Here is a 27304-nt window from a genome sequence, read left to right as displayed (position 1 = left end):
CGCAAAAAGATTTACCCTTAAAAAAAACACGCAGACGTTCAAGTAGATTTTAACTGTTAATGTTGCCCCAATTTTCAATGTATTGGATTCACTACTGCGACATACACGCTTAACAGTCAAACCTATTAAATATATTAAAAAATAATACAACACATATTCTTTTTTTAACGTTATTTTTCCTCTATTTGTATTTTTTTCCTGGAAATGTTCCAGAAAAACTGTGGTGAAATTAAACTTTTAAACTGTCAGAAGTCTTAGGATATCCTTTATATCCTTTGACTTGAATTCCTTCCAATTTTCCAAACAAAATCATATATGCGTTCTATATCAACGATACACTCTTATATTATTAGTATAATCATCATATAAGGAATATCATTAAAATACGCAGGATTTTTTTTTTTAAAGAATAATTCAATAAACATTCAACTTTTTTCAATATAATTGATCGTAAATCTTTAAAATAATATCTTAATCAGGACGATTTTGTAACTAAATAAATCATAAAACATACATTCGTAGCCCATAAATAAAAATATAAAAAAAATCAAGAGCGGTCGGTAGTAGAGTTAGTAGCAAGGCCATATCTAACGGCAGTGCTGTTATTTTACTGCATTGCTAAAAGAGTTTCAAGCCAAGAAATAATAAAAATTTATCGGTAGACTATATGTTGCGTATTCAATTAAATTACATTTTTTTATATATTACTTTAAGAAATAAAACCGAGAATAAAATTTGAAAAATGCCACAACGAATGAGCGATTATTAATCATAATACAGCCTTATAACGCTTATATCCGTTAAAAAAATCGAACACTACCGAAATATTTTAAAAATTACGGTTTTGATAAATCACGGAATGGAACGCAAAGATAGCGGGGAATACATATCCCCCTACTGATCGCCGAGCCTGGACAACAGTCCCTTGCTGCTAGATCTTTCTTATTATCGGGCGGGAATTTGTTTGCTTACTATCTGTTAAACCCGTATATCGCGTTTATTTATACGCGGAATTGTGGATTGCGTACCGATCCTTACAGATTAAATTGAAAATGATTACTTGGGTTATGTTAAGATTCGGATTTGCTCCTTTTTTATTAAAAGAAGGACTTTTAGATTTTAAAAATAAATATTTTCATTTTTTTCTTACTCTTATTAAATGAATTTGTCTAATGCTCTATTGTTAGCGAGTCTTGTTCCATCCTTCAACGTGTGTTTATTATGAATGTATAATTAATTAATACAATAATTTTATATATATATATGAATTACAAGTTCAAAGAGTATAATAAAAATAATTTATAATATAAACGAAATAAAAACTTTATTTATTTCATTGAACCGGCGAATAATAGAATATTTAAACCTAACCGAGGTACAGAACCAAGGCGGCATTATTATTGGACATTTTTGGTCCTCCGCCGTTATTCCTCGGGAAACTACTATTGTATTTGAGTCTTTCTCCCGGTATGACTCCCCGTCATCCCAACCCCGTACGGGGAAGACACCCACCTTGTGACGTTACCGGTCGCCACACCACGCCCTCCGTTCCGAGCTCTGAGGGGCTTTAATGGAGGTCATTTTTAGACCCTCTACTGATTACATCTCACAGTCATCAGCCAGGCCTCGGTCGGGATACCACCGATGTAAATCCCTCGGCAGACATTTTCATCAGTAAAATACAAATCAAATTTTGCCTTGACGTAGGCCTCAAACGGACATCTTCACATCCAACCTAATATGATTCCCTCAGACTAACTGACCGAAAACGCGGAAGCGCGAACCCCGCACCTACTTCAGATTTGACAGCAGCGTTCGTGACTGTGAAAGCCTCAGAAAACGAACGAGCTGAAAGGTAAATCGTACACTCATACCGATCAAAATTATGTCTTACGCAACGCAGAAATTCAGACCTACACCCAAATAAGTCTACCGATTTAGGTCACCTAACAAGGGGAACGTAACCTCATTTCGGTCCGCGCCGGAGCCGGGGAAAAAACCCGCACCCCCACCCGGTCTCGTCATGGAGTCTCGCGTGGCATTAACAAGTAACGATCAGGACCGCCACCGGCGGAGGGAAGCCACGCCCCCGGTCGCACGGGCTACCATACCCCGGCGGCGCGGCCAATGACTCTCCTTCAGTCCGTGCCCGCTGAAGGCCTGTCAGCGCTAATCCCTTTCGGTCAAGCAGGAATACGCCTGATGGAACCCTACTTGTTGGATGAACGGCACTCCCTTCACCGCAGGAGGTGGCATCTGCTAACTATAGCCAAAAATTAAACGGTGGAAGTTCCCATAAGTTTTCGGATGAAATTTAACAATCGATATGAAAAAAAATGCGTAGAAGGAATACAACGTTTAACAATTTTAAGAAAAATCTTATTCTAATATAATGAAGAAAAATTATTTTTAATAATTTACAATAAAACGATAATAGTTAAAGAGAAGAAAATAGAGAAAAGTAAATAATCTGATTCACAAGATGAATGAGACAAGAATATATGTAACTTGTCAGTAGAACATGAAATATAGGAATTTAAGAACAAATCTGAAAATAGCCCGAAGTAAAACAATAAGACATTATTAAAAGAAACAAAACAAATGAGTTGCTGAATTTATTTCTCGTAAAGAAATTCTGTTAAAAATAAAAAGAGTATAACGAAGGTAAAAAATAATATTAATATAAACGAACAGAATCTACTACAAACGGGTGAATTTTGTTACTTAAATTACAAAATTTACACGAATTAGCATAAACGACAAAATCAGGTCGGAAGAAATAAGAAAATATTTCATGTGGAAATAAATTCTGTTCTACAGATTATAAAAATCTTCCTAAAATTATTTATAAATAGTTTTTACGACACATTATTATAGTAAAACATGAATAATAAATAATGTAGAAAATAATAGAATAAAGAGGTCTTTGAAATATGGAGTTACGAAAGGACGTTAAAAATCATATGAGTTGAAAAAATACGAAATTATGACAAGTTTTATCGGGAATTGAATTAGGGAAGACATAATTGTTGGAAATCATGAGAAGCGTGATTTTACCGTCACGCGCCTAAAGCCGCGTTCCGGGAAAGTCCTGCAACTGTGAGTTAATTCTGATGCACGGCTTACACACACGACTTAATTAAAAATATTTAGCATTTTATTTAAATATAATATCCTTTTGTTTATTTAAATCAATGATTCTAAATAAAGCGCGCGCGCAAACCGTATTTAATTCGCGCGGGTAAGGTGGTACTAGCGGCGACGGTCGGCACTAACTAAAGTAATGTAACTTCACAACTTACATACAACAAATTTCGCTTGTTCGGTAGGCAGACTTGTGTAGCCGCGAGGCTACACAAGTCTGCCTAGGTACCGAGTCGACCGGGCGATCGAGTATTAGACCCAGCCAGATCGAGTTAATTTTTTTTCACGTTAAATGTATTCATTTATTTAATTTTACCGCTGCTCACCTGTGACGTCACAACATAGCTGACGACTACAACAGCACTTTTGTGGGGTAGGGATGCAATTTTGCAAAATTTGTTTTTTGCAAATATTATTTTTTAATCGTTAACAAATTTGCCTAAGAAAAATATGACCTAGGCCGGGCGAAATGTCGAGATACTGAGGCTCTTCAGCTTCACCTCAATCCCATGACCTTTTAAGTTGAAAATTTAATGGCATCAACGCCCAGTACACAGAAGTAATTTCTTCAAATTTTGTCAAAATCAAAACAATGGACCTTTTGAAATTTTGTTTGGTGAAAGAGTAATATGGACTGGTTTACGGCCAGTTACGTCACCTGATCTTTCTACTGCAGATTTTTTTTAACTGAGGATATCTAAAGGTTGTGTATTCAAAAAAAATCCATAGACCATTGAAAAACTGAAAGGTAACATAACTGAAGAGTTACGAGAAATCGGAGGATCAACGCTTCGAAAGGTTACACGGAATATGAAAAAGAAATAAACCTTACATTGATGAAATCGGCAGACACTTTCAACATTTGTTATAAAAAAAAATTATTCTCAGTATTGTTTTTCAGAAATAACTGTAATATTTATAACTAATCGTATTAAATATAGTCCTTTTTTTTGTAAATTGGATTACTATTTTTAGTTTGCGTTTTAAAACAAACACTACATAATTTTTAAAATTTCAAACGACCAATTAAATTAGAGCAACATTCAAAAACCCTTAATTTTTATAGTAGAGGTGGGTTTTTTTAAGGAGGAAAAAAAACACTTTCAAGAGAATTATTTTTATACAAACGAGTATATTTTGTTGATAATGTTATTTCTCAACCTCGTCACATCATCTACTTCACCATTTAAAAAGGCCTAACCTAACCTAAAATTATGCAATTCCGCTTATCGAGTCAGGTCAAATCTAAATTTACGAAATCGGTTTCAGCTGATACAAAAGTGTACAGGGTGACCGTATGTCGCACTGTCTTGAACAATCAAAACTAGATGTACCAACGAGAGCCAAATTCAGAACTTATCGTACAAAGTGTCATAAAAATGGATTAATCCTGTTGGAACATAATACGCAAAACGGTACCGTTAAAAAAAAGCAAAGAGAAAAATCGGCTGGAGCTATGTCGGGGCGCAGTGGTGTTAGTTTAACGTAAAACGTTACAGACCTTGAATGAAGTTTCTCCGAGCTACAAACAAACTCAATTATCTGTAGAGTTAAATGAGAGAGCCACCATCTTGTTTTTCCGATGGAAAATCTTAGTTCCTTCATTTGGCCAACTCTACAGATAAATTGGTCGATCTGTATGTCAGCGAGTCGCTTTTAATGTATCGGATTGAAATGAAAACGAGACATTGACTACGTACTAATTTATTTTTTTAAAAACACACTAAACGGTACACATATTTATTTCGACAATTTTGTTCTACAACGGTCTGCGATATGAGAAGTTAGAGATGTCTCTAACTTCTAACATAATAAGCAGCGGTAGAGGTGCTCGCGCCGTCGTCGTCCTTCGCTGAGCGCGCCGTGCCAGCTTGGCGAAGCTTCCGAAACAGTTTCGCTCGCTCGGCACCGGACATCGGGGTACCTGTGTGTAGCTCATAACCTTCCTTTTCAACGATATGCGTAATTTATATTTCCGGCTGTTTTTTTGCGCGGATTGAGGTTGACATATTGAATTTTTATACTTTTTTACAAGTTTACTTTTAATTTTTTACACGTAAATATTATCCAAAATATTATTACTTACATCGATCTATCTCGACAAACTTATAACACAAACACAAATCGCCGCGCTATCATGTCTAAGTCGTGAGCTACACTGAATGGAAATGACCGAGAGCGCCTGTTTTGGCCGATCTGCGCTGTGCCCCCTCCCCGTCAACCCGGTCACCAGTGATTTGAACTCAGTCGTATAGGCGAGCTGATCGTGTAAATTATAAAATAACACCGCATTTACATCTCTGAGACTAATATTTAGGGAGTTATTAAAGCAGGACGATATAGACCTTTTCGTTCCCGTATGTTTCGGTGCGATTTTAAATTTTAATTGTGACGTTTCCTGTCAAAAACGACGGGCTTATAATCCCCGACTCCTGAATGAAACTGTCCAAATACATAACCGGACATACTGGACTGTAACGGAATTATCTATTAAGTAAAAGAATGTAACTTTGATTTCATAACTATAAAATAGTATTTGGCTAACACATTTACAGAGGTTTGAATTAAGACAGACACGTCAGGAAGTACATATTTCAGCTACTAAGGGGCATTATATTTGTGTAAAAATTTACCTACTTCGAGTAAAATTTTGAGATAAGGGAACAATGATATCCGTAATCTACCCGCCATGATCAGTTGTGACTAAAATTAAATGGCATCGATGGGGAAATTACACGGAGAAATCATCGTGCCAAATTTCATTCGAATCGGTCCATCTATTAAGAAAAAATGTATCTATGTATGTCCTTCCAGAATTTTTCAATGCTAGAATTGTGTTTTTTATAAGAGTGGTCTCATGAAACGTAAATATCGTACAAACCCCGACGTGCAAAAATTTTATCCAGCTTGCGTACTTTTCATTATGTAGAATACTACATAGCCGTACAGCAAGTAAGGAAAGTAAAGATCTAATAGTAAAATTTTGTAATAATAAGTATCACACCAAATTTCATCGAATAAATAAAATCATTCTAGATATACATTAAGTAAGTAAATATCAAACAAAATATATGTAACAAATAAGAAAAAAACAAATAAAATTTTGAAACTTTCATATTAGAATTTTGATTTAGAGAAATAAAAACGTCGAAAAATCGGGGGAAAAACAATTAAAAGTCATTCTTTGACCAAGAGCAGTACGTTTCCTTTGTTTAATACTACCGGTGTGTGTGTGTGTGTGTATATATATATATATATATATATATATATATATATATAAATGTAATTACATAAATATCGAATTCATCCATCGAAAGTAAATATACATATACAGATTCATTGGATATTATGTATCATAATTTTACAGGAAACATAAAATAATAAATCTAAGAATATAATCAGATAATAAAAATAACAATAATAAAAGTACACGTGTAGTTTTAAATAGAGATATTAGTAACGAGAGCGAACAAGAATCGGGGTGTGTTGTACATGAAAGACACGCTATGCCTGCTGGAAAAGGAGGCTGACGTAGTCAGCACTCCTAATAAATGTAAGCTTCATTATTACCGGTACGAAAGAAATAAACAAGAATGTAACATATGGATACGAAAGGATGTTTATTTACGTCCGCAACCTCTTTATTTTATAATACTAACCGTATAATACGATTGTATTTTTAAAAGCACAGCGCTTCTTCAACGAGCGATATTAACTTCATATTTACGAGAAGAAAAAAAAATTATTAAAGCAAACTCAATACCGCACCGTTGCTGTGCACAGATGTAATTAATAGTATTCAAAACGTTAAAACATTCACGGTCTCTTCGTCGCGCTAAAATATTTATATCGGTCGCATTATACACCGATTAGTTTAAGTTTAAAGCTAATTAATTCTCTTACTGAACAATTTTGTATTATTAACTAACGATACTACTTCAGTTGTAGAATTTTTCAGTTTTTTAAATAATCAGAGAAAAAAATAACCTTTTTTTTCTAAAAATAAAACTGTGGAACATACATTTCCCGTTACTAAATTTTTTTCGAAAACCGCCGCGTTAACGGCTAAATTTTATTTACAAAAAAATTTTGACCTGTTCTATCATATACTTTGTTACATAACTCCACTAATTCTTCGAATTGTCATTTTTAAATTACGGTTCATGTAATGTTTACTGCCCAGTTTCCATAAACATGGATGTTATAACTGTAAAGTTCAATAAAGTCCGTTATAAATTCATTATTCCAATACGCACGTATTCACAATTAAAATTTTATATATATATATATATAAAATGATAAATGTTATAAAAATTATACAATGGACTATCCCCGCGTCAAAAGGATGAACCAAAACAAACCAACAGATTTTCGACTTCTTCATGAACAGAAAAACCAAGACATACTGGTTCAAAGACGTATAACAACTAAAGATCCACGAAAACATTACCGACAGACAAAAGATCAGAAGGACACTGACAAACTAAGACCTAATATTTCAAGAAAAAGCCTCAGCCAAAATCGTATCCAAGATGTCAAAAGAAAAGGAAGAAAGTAATTTCAGGACGAATAAATAATATTTGAAGAACAGAAAATTACGAACGCATAGGAAAATAATCTAATCTATCCTTCGGAGCGGGAATTATAAAATATAATGGTCGTTCTATAAAACAGAATAACAACAACAACATTTAAATACGAATTCAAATATAAAATAATAAAACAAAAAAAAAAAATGAAAAAACAAAGCATGTGTCGAACTCAAGCGTGGAACTTGCTGTTATACTGATGAACTGACACTCTCGAGACTGCGCTCCAAGTATGTACAACGAGAATCACAATAATGTACGCATGCTTGATTGTGTCATTACAAACTTACTCGCAAATATCGGTGTTAGTGGGCCGCGCTAATTATACAATCACATCCTGGCGTCTTCAACCTTGAACGGTTTCATAGAACTTAAAATAGGGGAAAAGATTATGGAAAAGAAATAAATTTTTGAGAAAGGACAATTGAAAGAAAAAAAGCATCCGAAAGATAACTTAAAAGTACTAAAGTCTTAATTTAGCCGTAGGTTAAATTCTCTTATACGCTCGCAAATTTTTAAATGTATTCTGTACACTTATACGGATATAAATATTATACTTCTATTTAAGGTAGGATAAAAACCACTGAATTCAAGTTATTTCATTTTATTATAATTAGTTTTAACGAAACAGAACCCTTTTTATTGTTATTAAGCCGACGAACTTACACATATCTATTGCGGTGGCCAATATGTACTGACGTCTACAGTATATACGATTTCTTAAATGGACTGGTATCTGCCGATAAGCTTTTCCACTATACAAAGTCACACAGATAACTTTCTATAATTTTTTAATGATACCACAATATCGCCTGAAAGAAAATTTTGTAACGTCCCACATTGTTTAAACATTATAATAAGCGCGGCTAATACGGGGGTCATGAACTATTAGGTGCGGGTATAAGTAATATATTAGTTCATGTTCCTTATACCTTTGTGTAATGACCAACGGTCTGAAATTCCGGTACGGGTTCCGGGTGCGATGCGGTCAACAGTAATAGGCAACAAAAAATCCGGCTTTCTATTTTCTACAGTCACCCATTTTACTGCAAATGCCTCCACAAACCCGTTCCTGTTCGGGAATCCGACCGAAATTAATTGCGTTTTGCAAATAGGGATTCATCGATTCTGACAGTTAACCCTAGCCCTATTACGTTGGGTGTTTTTAAAGGTTTATCTGCACACATTTCTCACAAAAGTTACACCGATCCACAATTGTGTCGTGGTTATTCTCGATCTCGTAGCTTCGACTGTAAATAAACAATACTTACCCGTAGGATAATCTTGAGTGAGCTAACCAGGAATTAGATCGTAATCTAACCCACCGGGTCGGTCTAGCGGTGAACGCGTCTTCCCAAATCAGCTGATTTGGAAGTCGAGAGTTCCAGCGTTCAAGTCCTTGTAAAGCCGGTTATTTTTACACGGATTTGAATACTAGATCGTGGATACCGATGTTCTTTGGCGGTCGGGTTTCAATTAACCACACATCTCAGGAACGGTCGAACTGAGAATGTACAAGACTACACTTCATTTACACTCGTACATATCATCCTCATTCGTCCTCTGAAGAATTATCTAAACGGTAGTTACCGGAGGCTAAACAGGGAAAAGAAAGATCGTAATCGAACATCCTGTCCGTACTCAGTTTTATTATAACGCCATCTTTTTCGACATTCAGTTATAATTAATGCCATATCGTCTCTGTTATTACATGTTTTTTTTTTCTTTAACAAAATATTACACGTTTAAAAGAAATAAATACACAATTCTTTATATTACTTTCCCTTTTAGCGGTATAGTAGAGCTATAGCAAGAGAAGGAAAAGTGCTGTAATCGGTCCAGTTTGGGCATATGCGATTTTCACCGGATCTTGACACCTAAAGAACCCAAAAAACCGATGGAAATTTTCCGGATGTTCATATGTACGTGTTCGGTGTCATCACCTATTATGTCCAGAACTAATGGACCTATTTTGACCAAACTTGGTCAGATTACACGATCGGGAATTGTACCGTTGAATTTGTAACTTAAAAGGTCGACGGGCTGAGGCTGTAAAGGAAGGTGACTCTCAGTATCTCGAGATTACACCTAATTAAGGTCCTATTTTTCTTAGACATATTTGTTAACGATTAAAATATATTTTAAAAATATTATTTTCCAAAATCGCACCCTCACCTGAAAAAATGCTCTAAACTAGTTGCCAAGTGGGAATATTGGGTCAATAGTACCCGATAGTATTTTTAATTAACTTGTTTGTGTAAGCCGTGAATCAGAAAAAAACCGCGTGACGGGAAAGTCCTACAACTATAATGTCAGATGTTTTAGACAAATCGTTAAAACTGAAAATATTACCCGGAACCTTCGCAGTTTTTCACAAAATCAAAAACCGAATATTATAACTCGATGAAAATAAAGAACTAAACTAACCGGCATGCTTACCGTAACAATGTGATTATTTCAACGTCGGTTCGCTCCAGGAATACCAGGAACCACTTTCAATTAACGAGTACCAGTTCTTTTATTATTATTATTATAACACACACACACACCGATATAAATGTTTATAGATTTGTGAGCAAATAATGGAATTTGACCTTCATAATCCCTTAAGAAAAATCACGGTATTTTAAATCGATTCACGTTTGAGTCGGTGAGTAGTATTTCTGTTAACCCGAACGTAATTATATAGAGAAGTTTTGCGTAAAAGATATAACCTAAAAAAAAAAATAAAGAATCTGAATGAAGAGAGATACGGTTGACGAATTAAAATGAAAGAAACCAGTATTATTACATCTAATAACTACTACCTGTTGAAGGTAAAACCGGATTATTAATGACGGTAATGATGGTAATAGTACTAATAATAATAGTTAACGAGTCAATGTTGAACCAAACTCATTAATTGAGAATAGTTATTTATTACTTGTTACTGGTTTGTATTACTTTTTACCGCTCGTAGTCTCATGTTTATTGAATAGGCGTACACGTAATATTTCAGTTTACTTAATAATATTCTATAGAAATTGAACTGTTTACTGCCGATGATTTTGTTTTCATCGAATCTTTTATCAAGGACTGTTTGTTAGCTTTTCTTCTGTTTCATTCCTTATTGCATTCCTATAACCAGATCTGAACGCGTTCGTCTGCTTGAATCCGATATCAAAATAGTACTGTTTAAGATTAGAAGTCGGTATTGTTAAAATATAACAGTTCTCTGCCTGGTCTTAAACTATCAATCTTTCATTAGAGAAGACTTCTGTACTTTTCCCGACATATATTATAAATGATAAAAGATTGAAGTACGTCATATCTCTTACAAATGAATTTAGTTTTCTAATTACTTTAAAAGAGCGTGACTACATAGGTTTCTTGTCGAGTAATTTTACATCTGAGTGAAATATATTACGTATATATATATATATATATATATATATATACATATATGTAAAGTGTATCAAAATAGTAGGCAGGAGATACTTTTCGGATTCTACTTGTAAATCTAAACAAAAAATATCCTTAGGAAAAATGGCAATTTCTTCTTCGTTCTCCCACTGTCCGCCATTTTTTTATTTTTATATAAAAATGTATATCTCAAGTTCGGATAGAAAAATCACCATTAATATTTGATAAGCGTCTCGGTAATAAAGTTTTAAAATTAGCAGGACTTAAATACCTTCGCAAATTACAAAATGGCGGCCATGTTTATTTTTCAATCCGTTATATCTCCATAAATATTAGTTTTATCAAAATTTATGTTATTTACTAAAATATTAAGCCTTTTATCTTGACCAAAATGGCATTTTATTTTTGAAAATCGATTTACAAATAGCCGAATTATGGCAGAAAATTGATTTTGTAATTATATATCTATTTTCATGTCCTCCACTTTACGTTCAATTCGATGAAATATTAAGTGTTTTTATTTATTTTTAATTCTAGTATTTTAAATTAGTATCGTATTAAGTAATAATTTTCTCACAATAATAGACCTAATAATTGTGACACAAAATTACATCAATTTTCTTTCGTAAATCGATTATTTGTTAACCGATTTAAAAAAAATAAAATGTCACTTTGTTCAAAATAAAAGGCTTAGTATTTTATCAAATAACATAAATTTTGATAAAACTAATGTTTATTCAGATATAACGGATTGAAAATTAAAAGTGGCCGCCATTTTGTAATTTGCGAAGGTATTTAAGTTCTGATGTTTCGCTAATTTTAAAAATTGATTACAAAGACGCTTACCAAATATTAATGTGATTCGTCTATCCGAACTTGAAATATACATTTTTATATAAAAATAACAAAATGACGGGCAGGGGAGAACGAAGGACAAATTGCCATTTTTCCTAAGATATTTTTTGTTTAGTTTTACAAGTAGAATCCGAAAAAGTATAGCTAATACACCATTTTAGAAACACTCTATATATATATATATATATATATATATATATATATATATATATATATATATGTATGTATGTGTGTGTGTGTGTGTGTGTGTTTTTTAGTTCCCGGTAAATAAAAGGTACTCTTTCGGAATTTCCCCCAACAATTTTTCCATTTTTTTAACGAAATATGACGAAGCGTACGTATATCAATATAACCAGACCAAACATAACCTACGTTCGCTAATTCGTCTAATTAACGTTAAATATACAAATTATACACAATAATGATGCAGTCTTTAATGATGGCTAACACAGATAATTGGATTCTTATTTATATGAATTTCTATGGCGTCACCGAAATAATGATGAAGATTTGTTCAGATTAGCGAGTTTCATCCTGCAGTATAATTATCGTATAGCGAAATAAATATTGTATAGCGTTAGCAAAAGTAATTGTAATTATGATTTATAATAAATGTTATTTTTAAAAATATATTACACGAATTATTTTTTAGTTAAATTCTCCTTCTCAAAAATAATTTTATCTAATCGTTTCATCATACGTGCATTTTTAATGAATATTGCACAATATAACAAGTACTTATCGATAAAAAAAGGCCTCGTGTGTACGCTCGTAAGAAGTTATACTTGTTTGGCGTGAATAAAAAAAGAATTTTTTAACGTATTCAAACAAATTTGAACCGAGTCAAACGATCGATAGACGACATTAAATACCACGAATAAAAGTTTGAATAAATAACACTTAAATTTTATACAGTTTAAAACGCATTTAAACTGTGTTCATCGAATATATTTCGATTAGTTTAGTTCCATTGATTCTTAGGATGACGATTGAATAGGCACGAGGGCTATGAAATGAAAAATATGACACAAATAGTTTTATTTTATAATAGTGTATTTTATCAAAAAATTTGTTTTTGGTTAATTTAAAATCATTTATGCAAAATAAAGAATTTATCTGATGCGTGCTATTTTCTGTGATCTTAAAAATATAATTTTACTCATAAAAAGTAATACTTACATAAATATAACCTCAAACCTTGATACACAATTTTCACAAAAAAAGAAGAAATAAATATACACTGCAATACAAATAAAGTTTTATTAATATGAATAACAATATTCACAGTTTAAAATATCCATCTTCAGAAATCCGTGTATATAAATATATAATTATTACAACTCGATATCTGTTATGTTTACACGTGCTAATCACTAAAATGCACTGAACGACTGCCTGAATTAGACACTACACGCATGTTCGCGCAAACTGATCCACTTGGGCCTGCGCAAATCTTCATGGTATGTTACATCCGCGCCCGCAAGTTCCGTAACTTGCTGAAAATACGCTCTGATCAGATTCTCCTAAAGCACCAAAAGAAGTAACTTCAAAAATTTTTAATTTATTCATCCAAAAAGTAAAAATTATCTAATATTTATGTATAAATACAAAATACCGTATGATGTTCGGACAGTATATATCACTAGCCTGTTCGTTGGTTTTGTTATAAGATATACTGAGAGTAATTGTAAGACACACTCTTGAAACCACAAAGTGACCGCAAACTATACTACAGTAATTAACTGAAAAAAGGCTCAATGAACCGTAAGCTCACGTACTCTTCTCCCAAAATCCCGACGACCTGTCCGTTAAATTTGTATGATGTTACTTGTTTACTTAACTTAAACCTTTCTCTTCAAGAGGTTACAAAAAAATTAAAAACAAACCCTGAGAAACCTGGATATTTAACACCAATATTTTTCACTCGCGTGATTAGGTAGATTTCATAAGAAAGCTACCTTTTGTAATGGGAACCACGATTCGACTTCCGGAAAATTCGACATATCTTCGCGTTTCACATCCCCCAGACCCCAAAACCACCGTCAACTAAATGTTTACATATATATTTCACTTTCTTGTGAACACGATAACTGCCGTAATTTGGCACCACTTTCAAATTCAAATCACTTTCAAATTATTACCTAAAAAGAACTCGACCCCCAAATCTCGGTCGAGTTCGTTAACGGAAAAAATCGGACCGTGGGGATGGAAATGTGCTTTTTCGAAAAAACAAAATAATGCTATAACGTTTTTATTGAGTAAAATATAGAATTCGTTTAAACTTCCTACAAATCGTTGGATAAGGGCCTAAAATTTACGTAAGTAAAGTTTTTTTTTATAACCAACCACTTGCCCAGCGGGTGGAAAACATGGGGTTTCGAAAACAAAAAAAAACCTTCGCAACTTTAATAGGAACATTATCGAATCGGTTTAAAGTGGTCGTTAGTCCTCTAAACATTATCTAAAAATTTTGTCTGAAACAATTTTTGATATAACCATACCTTACGGCAAGGTATGACCAAAATAATGCTGGAATTATAAAAAGATGGGGCTTGTCGTATGCTGAACAGGTGAAATTTTTTTTCAGATGCGACCATTGTAATGAGTAAACTTGAAGTTTTTCTTAACTTTAAGGTGGACATCTTTTATCCCATCCTTAGCACCGGTGAAATTTAAAAAAAAAAATTTTTAATTTAAATAGTTGATTTATTAATAATTTTTAACCTCTGATGAGGTTAATATGAATAAGCTCTGTTAATAACCTCTGAATAAGTTAATAACAAAAAAAATAATAATAAAAAAAATCAGAAGTTATTAGTAAAATAAAATTTTATGTACTTCTCATTTAAAAAAATTAAGGAAATGAAGTCGGATTCGATCCGATGAATCTTCCCCTTGTAAGTGCCAAATGTTTCATTATTAAAATTTTATTTGTTATAACTCTGTAACCAGTGAAAATAACCCCTCTACGAGGACTTATTACTGCTGTTAAGAAGTCTAAAATCAATTTTTTTTTGATTTTGGGCTTTATGGACACTTTTGGTCCCGTCGATTGCAATTAAAAGGGGAGGTGCACAATTAGATGTTACAACAGTCCTAAATCCAAAATTTCAACATTCTGCGTCTAATCGTTTTTGAGTTACGCGAGATATATACGCACATACGTATGTACAGACGTCACGCCGAAAATAGCCAAAATGGATTCAGGGATGGGCAAATGGAAATTTTCGTTAAAATCTGAAATCCGAAATTTTCGCGATCACAATACTTCCTTTTCTTCGTACAAGGATGTAAAAATCGAGATTTATAAATAACAGGTAATTATTTTAATCGGTCCCAAATTATTTTTATGGTAACTGGTCCCCGGTTATTGAACTCACTGGTTAACAATTCGATTTCGCAGATCTTGAAGAGTAGCAGGCTTAATTGGTAAACCCACCGGGTTGGTCTAATGGTTAACTTGTCATCGCAAATCAGCAGATTTCGAAGTCGAGAGTTTTAAGGTTCAAATTCTAGAAAAGGCAATAATAACGTTTTTACGGAATTGAATACTAGATCGTAGATGCCGCTGTTTATTGGTAGCTGGGATTCAATTAACCACACAACTCAGGAATGGTAGACCCCTGAGACTGTACAAGAATACAATTCGTTTATATTCATACATATCCTCATTCATCCTCTGAAGTAATATTATACAGTAGTTCCGGAGGCTAAAGAGAAAAAAAAAACATAATAACCCTGAAGTAAAAGGTTACATATATATATATGTTATTTATATTCTTATGTCGAAGTATTACAAAATAAATTATAAATGAATGTTTCGGTTTAAAGTAATTAAAAAAAATATTATTACATTTGCTATTTAAAAATTAAAGAGATAAAACGCATCACTTTATATTTAAATGACTTGAAAATAATGATGAGGTATTTAAAAATTAAATGTCCGATGTTTAATATAAACGAGGCGTGGATTTAAATGGACTTTTAAAAGTTCTTTAATAATTAAAAATAAAGATTGTTTTTATTTTTACGTAAAATATTTATTTTTCAAACCCAATAAATTAAACAATTTTAAGGGGTTATACATGAGTAAACCCCCCCCCCCCAAATTACAAAATAGTTTATTTCATTATATTTTTGGACAATTAATGTTTTAGGTAGATTTCATAAGAAAGCTAATTTTTATAGTGAGTACCATTGATTCGTCTTCCGGAATATCTCGACATATCTTCGTGTTTCACATCACCCAGACCCCAAAACCACTGTCAGCTCAAAATTTTATATATATATATATATTTTTTTTTTTTCTTTCTAGTGGACAGTAGTATAACTGCCGTAATTTAGCACTGATCATTTTCAAATTGTTCCCTAAAAAAATACTCGTTCCAAAATTTCGGTCGAATTTGTTAACGGCCAAAATCGGACCAGAATGGAAATGGGGGGCTGTTTCGAAAAAATAAAATATTGCTATAACTCTTATTAAGTAAAATATCGAATTCGTATAAAGTTCCTACCATTCTTTGGATAAGGCCCTAAAACTTATATAAATAATACTTTTATATAAGGTCGCACGGCCTGTGCGACAGTCTAACGCAGTTTTTATTTGAAAGAAAATGTGTAAACTACAGCTTAATTGTTGTCGATCCAAGATTACGCATAAAACACTATCGAGCGATAAGAAATAAACACTTATACGTTTTTGAAACCCCGAGATCTTTTTCGGATACCAAAATTAATAATAAAAAATCATTAGACGATAAATTATTATATATTACTGCTGTTAATAAAGTAGAGTTTTTAAGGAATTATATAAAGGAACTACTGAAACGATTTGAAAAATTCTTTCTACGGTAAAATTTTAATTTTTTTAGTTAGCCTTTGGAACCACCTATATAGTGATTAAGTCATCTCCAATTTCCTACCTTCCAATCTCGACAATGCTTCGTGACACTACCGTACAAACTAAAGAAAAAGTTAAAATATTTTTATTTATTTTCATTTAATTGCGAAACAGATAAGATGAGAACTTTGCAACATCGAGATTCATTTTATTATAGTTGAATAATAATCGGTCCAGTTAATTTATTTTTATTAAAATTCCTCTTTTTAGTCTGTTTAAAAATTAAAAAATTACATCTTTAAAAGGGCATTTAAATTCTAAATATCCATATATGTATATAAATATAAGTTATAACTTACTAATTCATGAAGCGTATTTAAAGTTTATTCTCAGCAACTCACCTGAAAACAGAAAAATAATATAGAAGTTGTTAAAACACTTTTAATCGATATCATCACTATTAAAAAATAATATATTTTTAAGGTTATATATATTTCCGCATTTACTTTTTGTAAAGTTTACTGTAAAATACAACGGCTATTTTTTAAAATCAGAAATCTATCCGATAAAATAGTTTTACCTCTATCCTCCTTAATACTAAGTAATACTTAAACTAAGTACGTCGTTATAAATGAAGCCAGATTTAAAAAAAATATCGTTTTATAACCATATATTTGTTACTCAACTTTCCTGATAATCGCAAAGCGCTTAGAATTTAATTCTTCTACAGTTGAAAAAATTAAAAATTATTTTTACTTGCTTTTCTTTAACTCGCATTTTTTTCATGTTTGTCCTCAAATCATGCATCCTTTACTTAACATACTTCCTGACATTGCCGATTGATGAAATTTTGTGCAAATTTGTTTGATATTTTGTAAATATATTAGAAATTTCAATCCATGATATTATCTTTAGAAATCCAAATTAAGCCGCTAATTAAAGTCGTACAATGTATGATAATAATTTGATTAAAGTACTACTAAAAAGTATAAAGCAAGTTTTTAAAACATTTTGGAATATTATTATACCTTGGACTTTACTTATAGATTAACATTTATTTATTAATTTCCATATTTAATAATTTTTCTAACTAATAAAAATTACTTTTAAAAGCTGGGAAACAGTTGCATAACTTTCCCGAATTTGCACGTCAATTTTTTATTTCAAATACGCCACAGAGCTTTATTAATTACTTAATTAAACAATATTCGAATATAATTATTTTTTTTTGTCTTCAGTCATTTGACTGGTTTGATGTAGCTCTCCAAGATTCCCTATCTCGTGCTAGTCGTTTCATTTCAGTATACCCTCTACATCGTACATCCCTAAAAATTTGTTTTACATATTCCAAACGTGGCCTGCCTACACAATTTTTCCCTTCTACCTGTCCTTCCAATATTAAAGCGACTATTCCAGCACGCCTTAGTATGTGGCCTATAAGTCTGTCTCTTCTTTTAACTATATTTTTCCAAATGCTTCTTTCTTCATCTATTTACCGCAATACCTCTTCATTTGTCGCTTTATCCACCCGTCTGATTTTTAACATTCTCCTATAGCACCGCATTTCAAAAGCTTCTAATCTTTTCTTCTCAGATACTCCGATCGTCCAAGTTTCACTTCCATATAAAGCGACACTCCAAACATACACAAAAATATTTTCCTGACATTTAAATTAATTTTTGATGTAAACAAATTATATTTCTTACTGAAGGCTCGTTTCGCTTGTGCTATTCGGCATTTTATATCGCTCCTGCTTCGTCCATCTTTAGTAATTCTACTTCCCAAATAACAAAATTATTCTACCTCCATAATCTTTTCTCCTCCTATTTTCATATTCAGTGGTCCATCTTTGTTATTTCTACTACATTTCATTACTTTTATTTTGTTCTTGTTTATTTTCATGCGATAGTTCTTGCGTAGGCCTTCATCTATGCCGTTCATTGTTTCTTCTAAATCCTTTTTACTCTCGGCTAGAATTACTATATCATCAGCAAATCGTAGCATCTTTATCTTTTCACCTTGTACTGTTACGCCGAATCTAAATTGTTCTTTAACATCATTAACTGCTAGTTCCATGTAAAGATTAAAAAGTAACGGAGACAGGGAACACCCTTGTCGGACTCCCTTTCTTATTACGGCTTCTTTCTTATGTTCTTCAATTGTTACTGTTGCTATTTGGTTCCTGTACATGTTAGTTTATAATATAATTAGTTAATAATAATTAGTTATTAATAATTAATTAGTTATTAATATAATTATTACTTTTAGAAAAAAAAAATGTTGAGTAAAACATTTTGATTAAATTTAATCCCCTTCGATCAAATTATGTAGTATTAAAAACATTATTGAGAAAAAAATGAAAATTCTTAGTGAAAAATTTGGGTCCCGATCGAATGACATCTTTATCATTAAAGGTATTTAGAATACAACCGCTAAGAAAATAAAATTTTTAGTAAAAAGATTTACATCCAATTTCACCCTCTTCCTAGGGAGTTCTCATAAAACATTTTTAAGAACAGCCGTAACTTGATAAACAGATAAAGAATCAGAAATTTAAAAAAAATCAAAATAATTTTAGAATTCTTAAGTTGTAACTCTCAGGGAACCTTCTTTTTACTTCCTTGTACAAAATAAACGAAATATTCTGATCGCGAAATAATTCGGTTTCCAGATTTCAACAGAAATATCCATTTTGACCACCTCTGAATTCAATTTGACTAGTTTCGACATGACGTACGTACCTCGCATAACTCAAAAACGACTAGCCGTAGAATGTTGAAATTTTGGATTCAGGATTGTTGTAACATCTAGTTGTCCGCCTCCCTTTTTGATTGCAATCGACTAAACCAAAAGTGTTAAAAAAATAGCCCAAATTCCAAAACAAATTTGATTTTCGGCTTTTCCTTAATTGTAGTAATAAGCCCTCGTTGAAAGCTTTTTAACGATATATCATAAGTGGTACTTATTTTCATCGATTCCAAAGTTATAGCTAAATAAAATAAAATTTTAATTAATGAAATATTTGGATCTTACAAGGGATGGCACATCGGTTCGAATCAGACGTCATCCCTTTTTTTAATTTAAATATACTGATTTATTAATAATTATTAACCTCCGATTGAAAATAAAAAAATAAAAATAAATAATAATTCAATAACAAAAAAAAAAAGAAAAATATATCAGTAGTTATTAAAGGAATAACATTTACGTACTTTTAAAAATGCGTATATGTAATTTAATAGGCGTACAACGAAGTCATGTGGTGTCCACATCAGATTTTTTAAAAAAGTTCTTATGTCTACATAAATACTAGATATAGTTGATTTTCAAACTCGAAAATTAAAGTTTCAAAAAGTTGACGTTTTAAGTGCGGGTCCCGATCAGCCTCGTGTTTTTGGGGGGCTTAAAAGTTTAATTATCGGAATTGTCAGAATAATTACTTACTTCGATTTGGTGCAATTTTATTCAACAAGGCTAAAAAAAAATTAGTTAACTACAAAAAAAAAACATATGGATATCCCATTGTTCGATGTGGCCGAAGCTGGGAAATATTTGTGCCAGAAATATTTAAAACAGGTTTTCGAAATAAAAGACATTGTTTAAATATGATATTGAACATCCGCCGGCTCTGTATCTGATCGATTTAAAATTCCAAAGTTTTAAATAATTTAACACGTAAATTCGTCGTACTACATACAGCTCGATTTTCTACAACCGCTTTACACAACGTCAAAAATGAAAAACGGCGAAATCTAGCCTTTCAATTTTTTTATTTTTGCCCAAAATTTAATGCAATCAGTGCTCCATGTATAGACATTTTTTGAGCGATTTTCATATAATTTATCTAGAGCGATTCGGAAGATTTTAATCAAAATACAGGACGACCCACACGTAATTTTTTTTATAAATTTTGTTGTTTTTCAACCAAGAGGTCTTGAAACGTCGACGTTTTCAGAATCCCGGATGGCCAAAATATTACACATTCCCTTAATAGATCTGCTGTAACAAAGCGTGTTTTTTTCTGGGAGCACAACGAAGTGTCGTCATCAGCACCCGGACATGAAATTTATATTGTAAACGAATGAATATTAAAAACTAACAATTAAAGTTAAATTAAAAACTAAGAACCTGCGTAAATGTAAAACGCCTGTGACGTACGCTAAAAGCGAAATAAAACCGCAATGAAATATTACATTAACAATGAAAATTAAAACAATAAAATTACCATCTGCTATACTCAAACGTATACATAGCTGAAACATATTATAGAAGAAATCAAATACTGTATTTGAATATAAACGGACGGCCCTTAATCGTAAAACAATAAATAACATCGTTTCATTATTCCCTAACATGTTTCGCATGTCAGCTCCTAGTTTAAATTTGCGACGCAATCCGCATAACCGATACAATCCACGAGGATGTGGTGTACAGTTAGTCGGCATCGTAACAAGCACAAACGGGTGCATCTGTCATCAGATATCATGAGCGAGCCTAATGTGCCGTATTCGCAAACGGCAAATAATAACCTCCTCTCGACGGTTATTCCTGAACGGGAAGCTCCACAGTGATACAGTGTTCTTAAACCGGACGAAGTTTATTATCGATTGTAGCATTCCATACGCTTTGCCGCTAGTCACGAACCACCCTCTTCAGAAAACAGACAAGATCCTTCGAAACGATGAGATTAGCTAAAGAAGACTGGCTACCCTTCTTTCCTTAGTTATTTTCCTAAAACAGGCTCGATTCTTTTTTATCAGAGTAAAATAATAAAGCAATAGGAAAGTAAAAAGAAATAAAAATTAAAAAAATTGTGAAATGACATGTTAAAAACAAAAATAATCGTAATATTTTGAAATTATATTTATAGCCTCTTTCAAAAGAGCACACGAAAGGATTAAGCTTACCCTTCCGCTCTGTTTATATTACTACTTTAGAATAATTACACATTTACAACCCCACATCACTTAATTTTCTGAGATAGAACGGTAAAAAGGGAGGATTTTACAATAATTCTACACTACCATTAACAAATTATAATTAGTAAAACTGTGCTAATCAGAATATGGAGCTAATTAGAATTAGAATTATTTTATGAACGGTTTGATATATACTTCCACTGTACGGATATAAACTGGAAACGTTAAGAAATAAGAACACAAAAGCTGACAACATACCTGTAGGACTTATCCGTCACACGGTTTTTTCCTAATGCACGGCTTATACACACAACTTAATTAAAAATATTTATAATTTTATTTAAATATAATATTTTTTCGTTTATTTAAATCAATTATTCCAATTAAAACGCACACGCATTCCAGTTTTCATTCGCGCGGGTGTGACGGTACTGGCGGCCAATAAAATACTTTTTTCATTTTAAATGTTATTCATTTATCTACCGCTTATCTGTGACATCACAACATAGCAGACGACTACAACGAACCAACCGAGTTGGTCTAGTGGTGAACTCGTCATCGCAAATCAGGTGATTTTGAAGTCGAGAGTTCTAAGCTTCAAATCCTGTAAAGGCAGTTACTTTTATACGGATCTGAATGCTATACCGTGAATAGCACGATATAGCAGTTCTTTCTCCGGTAGTCTTCCTTCTTTTTTTTTCCTGTTTAGCCTCCGGGAATTACTTTCAGATATTACTTCAGAGAATGAATGAGGATGAGTGTAAATGAAGTGTAGTCTTGTACAATCTCAGTTCGACCGTTCCTGAGATGTGTGGTTAATTGAAACCCGACCGCCAAAGAACAACGGTATCGACGATCCAATATTCAAACCCGTATAAAAGTAACTGCCTTTATCGGTCGGGTTTCAATTAGCAACACGTCAAGGAAATGATCTATCTGAGACTGTACAAAACTACTACATTACATTTACATTCATACATATCACCCTCTGAAGTAATACCTTACGGCGGTTTCGGAGGCTAAACAGAAAAAAAAAGAGAGACAACTGTAAGTCAGTGCTACACTAGCGCTCCTTGTGGTTAAGAGGGGGTACTATTGAGGCAGCATACCCGTTAGGCCTCTAGTTTATTTAGACCATTTTTTGGGGAGGGGGTGCGATTTTTCAAAACATTTTTGTAAATATTATCATTTTTTAATCGTTAAGAAGTGTGCCTAAGAAAAATAAGACCTTAATTAGGCGAAATCTCGAGATACTGAGAACAACCTTGCTCTACAGCTTCACCTCCTTGACCATTAAAGTTGATAATTTAATTGATCAATGTCTCACATACAGAAGTAATATGATCAAGTTTGGTTAAAATCGGTTCAGTAGTTCTGGAGATATAAGGAGTGCAAGACCGAATAATATAAGTACATACGAACATCCGGTAAATTTCCATCCGGTTTTTTGGGTTCCTTACGTATAAGAACGTCAAGATGCGGTGAAAACTGCATACGTCCAAACGGAACCGATTGCAATACTTTCCCTTCTAAAGCTATAGCTCTGCTATAGAGGTAGACGGGAAAGTAAAGGACTAAACGCTTTGCAGATGCGGTATAGAGAAGCTTTGGGAAAATTAAATAAAAAATTAAGAAGTAAAAAAACCGAACAAGAATAAAAAATAAATCAAACAATTCAGAATAAGAAAGAAAATACCGATTATAAAATATCACGGAAGGAGTAAGATTCGTTAAAACAAGGCTAGTAGGTGCAAAATAAGGGAGTGTCCGGAAAACGGTAAGATTATGGATTATAAAAGGGAAAGCTATAAGGAACTTATATTTGAGAACAAAAGGAAAAGAAAGAACGATATGGTACTGCAAGGGACCGCTTTAAACATGCGACAGATGGTAATCAACTATGAATTTAATACTAGTCTTTTTTATTTTTATTTATTTTTCTAATTTAATAAAACGCTATCACATACTAATAGAAAAAAATAATAAATCATCGTTATTATTATTAATGTAAATAATAATTGGATAATTTACACCTACTTGGTAAAAAAAATTGTCAAGTACATGCATACAGATTCATAAACAATAAGGTAAAACTGTTGCTAAGGTTAACGAAAGGTTTTATCTCGAAACAAAAATTTTAATGAATTTTAAAACCGAACGTGCACTTAAACTAGTAAAGATAACATATCGATAACAAATAATTAATTACTCTTATCGCATTACGTTAAACCTTTTAAGAAAAAAACCGCTGTTTATTGCATTATATAAAATCACTATAATGTAACACGGTAAAAATTGATTAAAAAAACAAAAGCAAATAAAAGAATAAAGGAGGAAAAAAACAACTTTTTCCTACACTTCAAGTAACTCTTAAAAAGTTTATTTTTGTTCAAACTTTCCATTAAATCATTGATATAATAATAACAACCGGTAAACATATTTCAATGATTTTGTTTGTCATTTAATCTCAGTCTTTCTATGCACAGAGAAGAAAAAATTTCAGGGTTTTTCTTTTCCCAGATCAAAAAATGTTAGTACCTCATACAAATTAACAGTAGCTCATTACTTTTTCTTTTGTTCGCTTAATGATCATCGTATAAGATTGAAGCCTGTCCGTGGGATATGAAAATAAAATTTTGTAGCGTATGAAAAAGCTATGCATGACCGGGATTTTAACCAGAGACCTCAGGATGAAAGGACAAGACGCTACCGCTCCATCCGCGGAGATCACCGATTTACTTATTACAATTAATTTACTAAACTTGATAATTAATTCAAGAACAAGCTTTAAAATAATTAAACCAGTCGATTAATCAAATTTTCATAAATTACGAACTGTATAATAGTTAAAAGTTTTGTTTTTAACTTTTTTTGATTTTATTTGCAAAAGATTTTCATAATCACAAGTAATTTGGCAACAGCAAAAAAAAAAAACCCAATTAAGTTGTTACGAAACTTCCTCAGCTTCTTTGTAAAACCGTTCGTCGACTACTATACTGACGTAATCCCGTGTAACTTGGCGGGTAACTTTTTCCGAAACCTAACGGGTTGGTCTAATGGTGAACGCGTCTTCGCAAATCAGCTGATTTGGAAGTCGAGAGTTCCAGCGTTCAATTCTTAGTAAAGCGAGTTATTTTTACACGGATTTGATTACTAGATCGTGGATACCGGTGTTCTTAGGTTGTTGGGTTTCAATTAACCACACATCTCACAAATGGTCGAACTGAGAATGTACAAGACTACACTTCATTTACACTCATACATATCATCCTCATTCATCCTCCTGAAGTGATACCTGACGGTGATTTTCGGAGACTAAACAGTAAAAATGAAGGGTAACTTTTCCGTGCTGCTGTGTTGTTTAAAAAAAAAATCATAGAAAATATCTAATTGCACCAACGAAGTCATCTATATCTTCTACATGAAAAATGTTAAAATAGAAAATAGAAAAATAAAAACAATTTTTCAGGATATTTTCAGGGAAGTAAAATTTAGATAGCCGTAGAACTTACTAATGACGGTAATAAAAATTTTAGGCACTTTTTCGGAATCCGAACGCCAGTTTTTCAATTTTTTCTTCTAAATCGGTGAGTATTTGGAGATATTTGCAAATAAATTTAAATATAACATAACCAAACTAAACCTACGCTCGCTAACCTATTTTTTTATTTCTTCTAGACGATGTTATTCAAACATGGGTCTTCAAAATGTACCTGAAATTATAATTATAAATATCATTAACCGTTGGACTTACTATTATAAATATCTTACGAGCGTTTTGCGGTAAATTTGGATATCGTTGGAATCGTCAAGAGCTCAACTTTAAAAATTTGAAATCGAAATAAAATAATGGACGTAACGCGTAATAGACGTAGATTTGAAACTATTTTATCGGTTAAAAAAATTTGATGTTGCACCATATGACTTCATTTTTTTTTCTTTTTCTATTTAGCCTCTGGAACCACCGAAACTTATTACTTCAGAGGATGAATGAGGATGATATGTATGAATGTAAATGAATTGTAATCTTGTACAATCTCAGGTCGACCATTCCTGAGAATTGTGGTTAACTGAAACCCAACCACCAAAGAACACCGGTATCCACGATCTAGTATCCAAATCTGTATAAAAGTAACTCTTTTTAATAGGATTTGAACCTTAGAACTTTCGACTTCGAAATCAGCTGATTTGGGAAGACGAGTTCACCACTAGATCAACCCCGTGGGTAAAAAATGACTTCTTTATACGCTTATTAAATTACACATACAAATTTTAAAAGTACATAAAATTTTATTTCACTAATAACTTCGGATTTTTTTTTATTGATTTTTTTATAGTTATTATAGAATTATTATTTACTGTAAACTTTTTTTTACAATCAACGGTAAATCATTATATTCATCATAAATCACTATATTTAAATTAACAAAAAAGTTAGGAAAAAAATGGAATGAAGTCGAATTCGAACCGATGTGCCTTCCCCTTGTAAGTTAAAATATTTCATTAATTAAAATTCTATTTGGCTATGACTCTGAAATCAATTAAAATAAGTCAAACTTATAATATATTATTGAAAAGCTCTCAATGAGGGGTTTATTACTGCGGTTAAGTAAAAGTCCAAAATCAATTTTTTTTGGATTTTAGGTTTTTTTTGGACACTTTTGGTCAAGCCGATTGGAATCAAAAGGGGAGGTGCACAACTAGACGTTGTACAGTCCTATATCCACAAAATCAACATCCTACGGCAAATCGTTTTTAGTTATATTAGATACATACGTACAGGCATCACGCCAAAACTAGTCAAAAAGGATTCAGGGAAGTCAAAATGGATATTTCCGTTGAAATCTGAAAACCGAAATTTTTCGCGATCACAATATTTCTTTTACTTCGTACAAGGAAGTAAAAAGTGCCGCGCTTGGTATGGCAGTTATCGTTCAATGCATAAACGTAGCTGCATTTTTTTAAATTTGTTTTATGAAATAGCGGACATCAACAGATACGGTCATTAGCCCGGTGGAAATCGGTAGCGTATGAAAAAATGCCATGCCTGACCGGGATTCGAACCCGGGACTTCGCCACGAAGTGACGAGAATGACAAAATCTCCCATCAGATTCCTGAATGCGCTTCTTTTACAAAACAAAAACCTACGGGCATTTTAAAAATAATTTAATCAAATCGCTACTCGGGTAATAAAGAAAGGTTTATTTGAATAAAACATCACGATATAAAATTTTTAAAGTAAACGGTTGTTTTTTTACAGCTATTCAAATTTATTTTTCTTCAAAATTTCGTGAAAATTGCTTTTTTATATTTTCACGCTATAAAAATAAGAGGAAAAAACACGTAAGCGTTGTTATGAATGATTTACGCAGATAAAATTGACGTTCGTAATGGTGCAATTAAATCTTTTCCACGATTACTTAAACGGCAAAGTAAATAACCGTTACGTAACAAAAGAAAATTCAAAAATTAAAACCGAATGAGATATATACGACAGAATAAACATATCGTAAACAAATTTTGAAACGACTACAGATTTTTTTCCCTGTTGAAT

General features: G+C 32.3%; 1 protein-coding gene across 2 annotated transcripts in view; it reads right to left on the bottom strand.

The window, feature by feature from the left end:
* The window catches only part of ckn (CRK like proto-oncogene, adaptor protein), a 288310-nt gene that overhangs the window by 165064 nt on the left and 95942 nt on the right, over positions 1-27304 (bottom strand). Inside the window, exon 2 of one of the 2 annotated variants that reach the window (XM_075374427.1) lies at positions 17190-17231. The exons of the other annotated variant lie outside the window; for it this stretch is intronic. Coding sequence (XP_075230542.1) covers position 17190 — 1 coding nt within the window. The 5' untranslated portion in view covers positions 17191-17231. The remainder of the gene's footprint in view (positions 1-17189; positions 17232-27304) is intronic. 2 annotated transcript variants of the gene reach the window in all.

This window comes from Lycorma delicatula, chromosome 9 (genome assembly GCF_047948215.1).
Source record: "Lycorma delicatula isolate Av1 chromosome 9, ASM4794821v1, whole genome shotgun sequence".
NCBI classification, from domain to species: Eukaryota; Metazoa; Arthropoda; class Insecta; order Hemiptera; family Fulgoridae; genus Lycorma; species Lycorma delicatula.
Note: the sequence above shows the minus strand (reverse complement) of the source record. Positions and strands in the feature narration are given on the sequence as shown.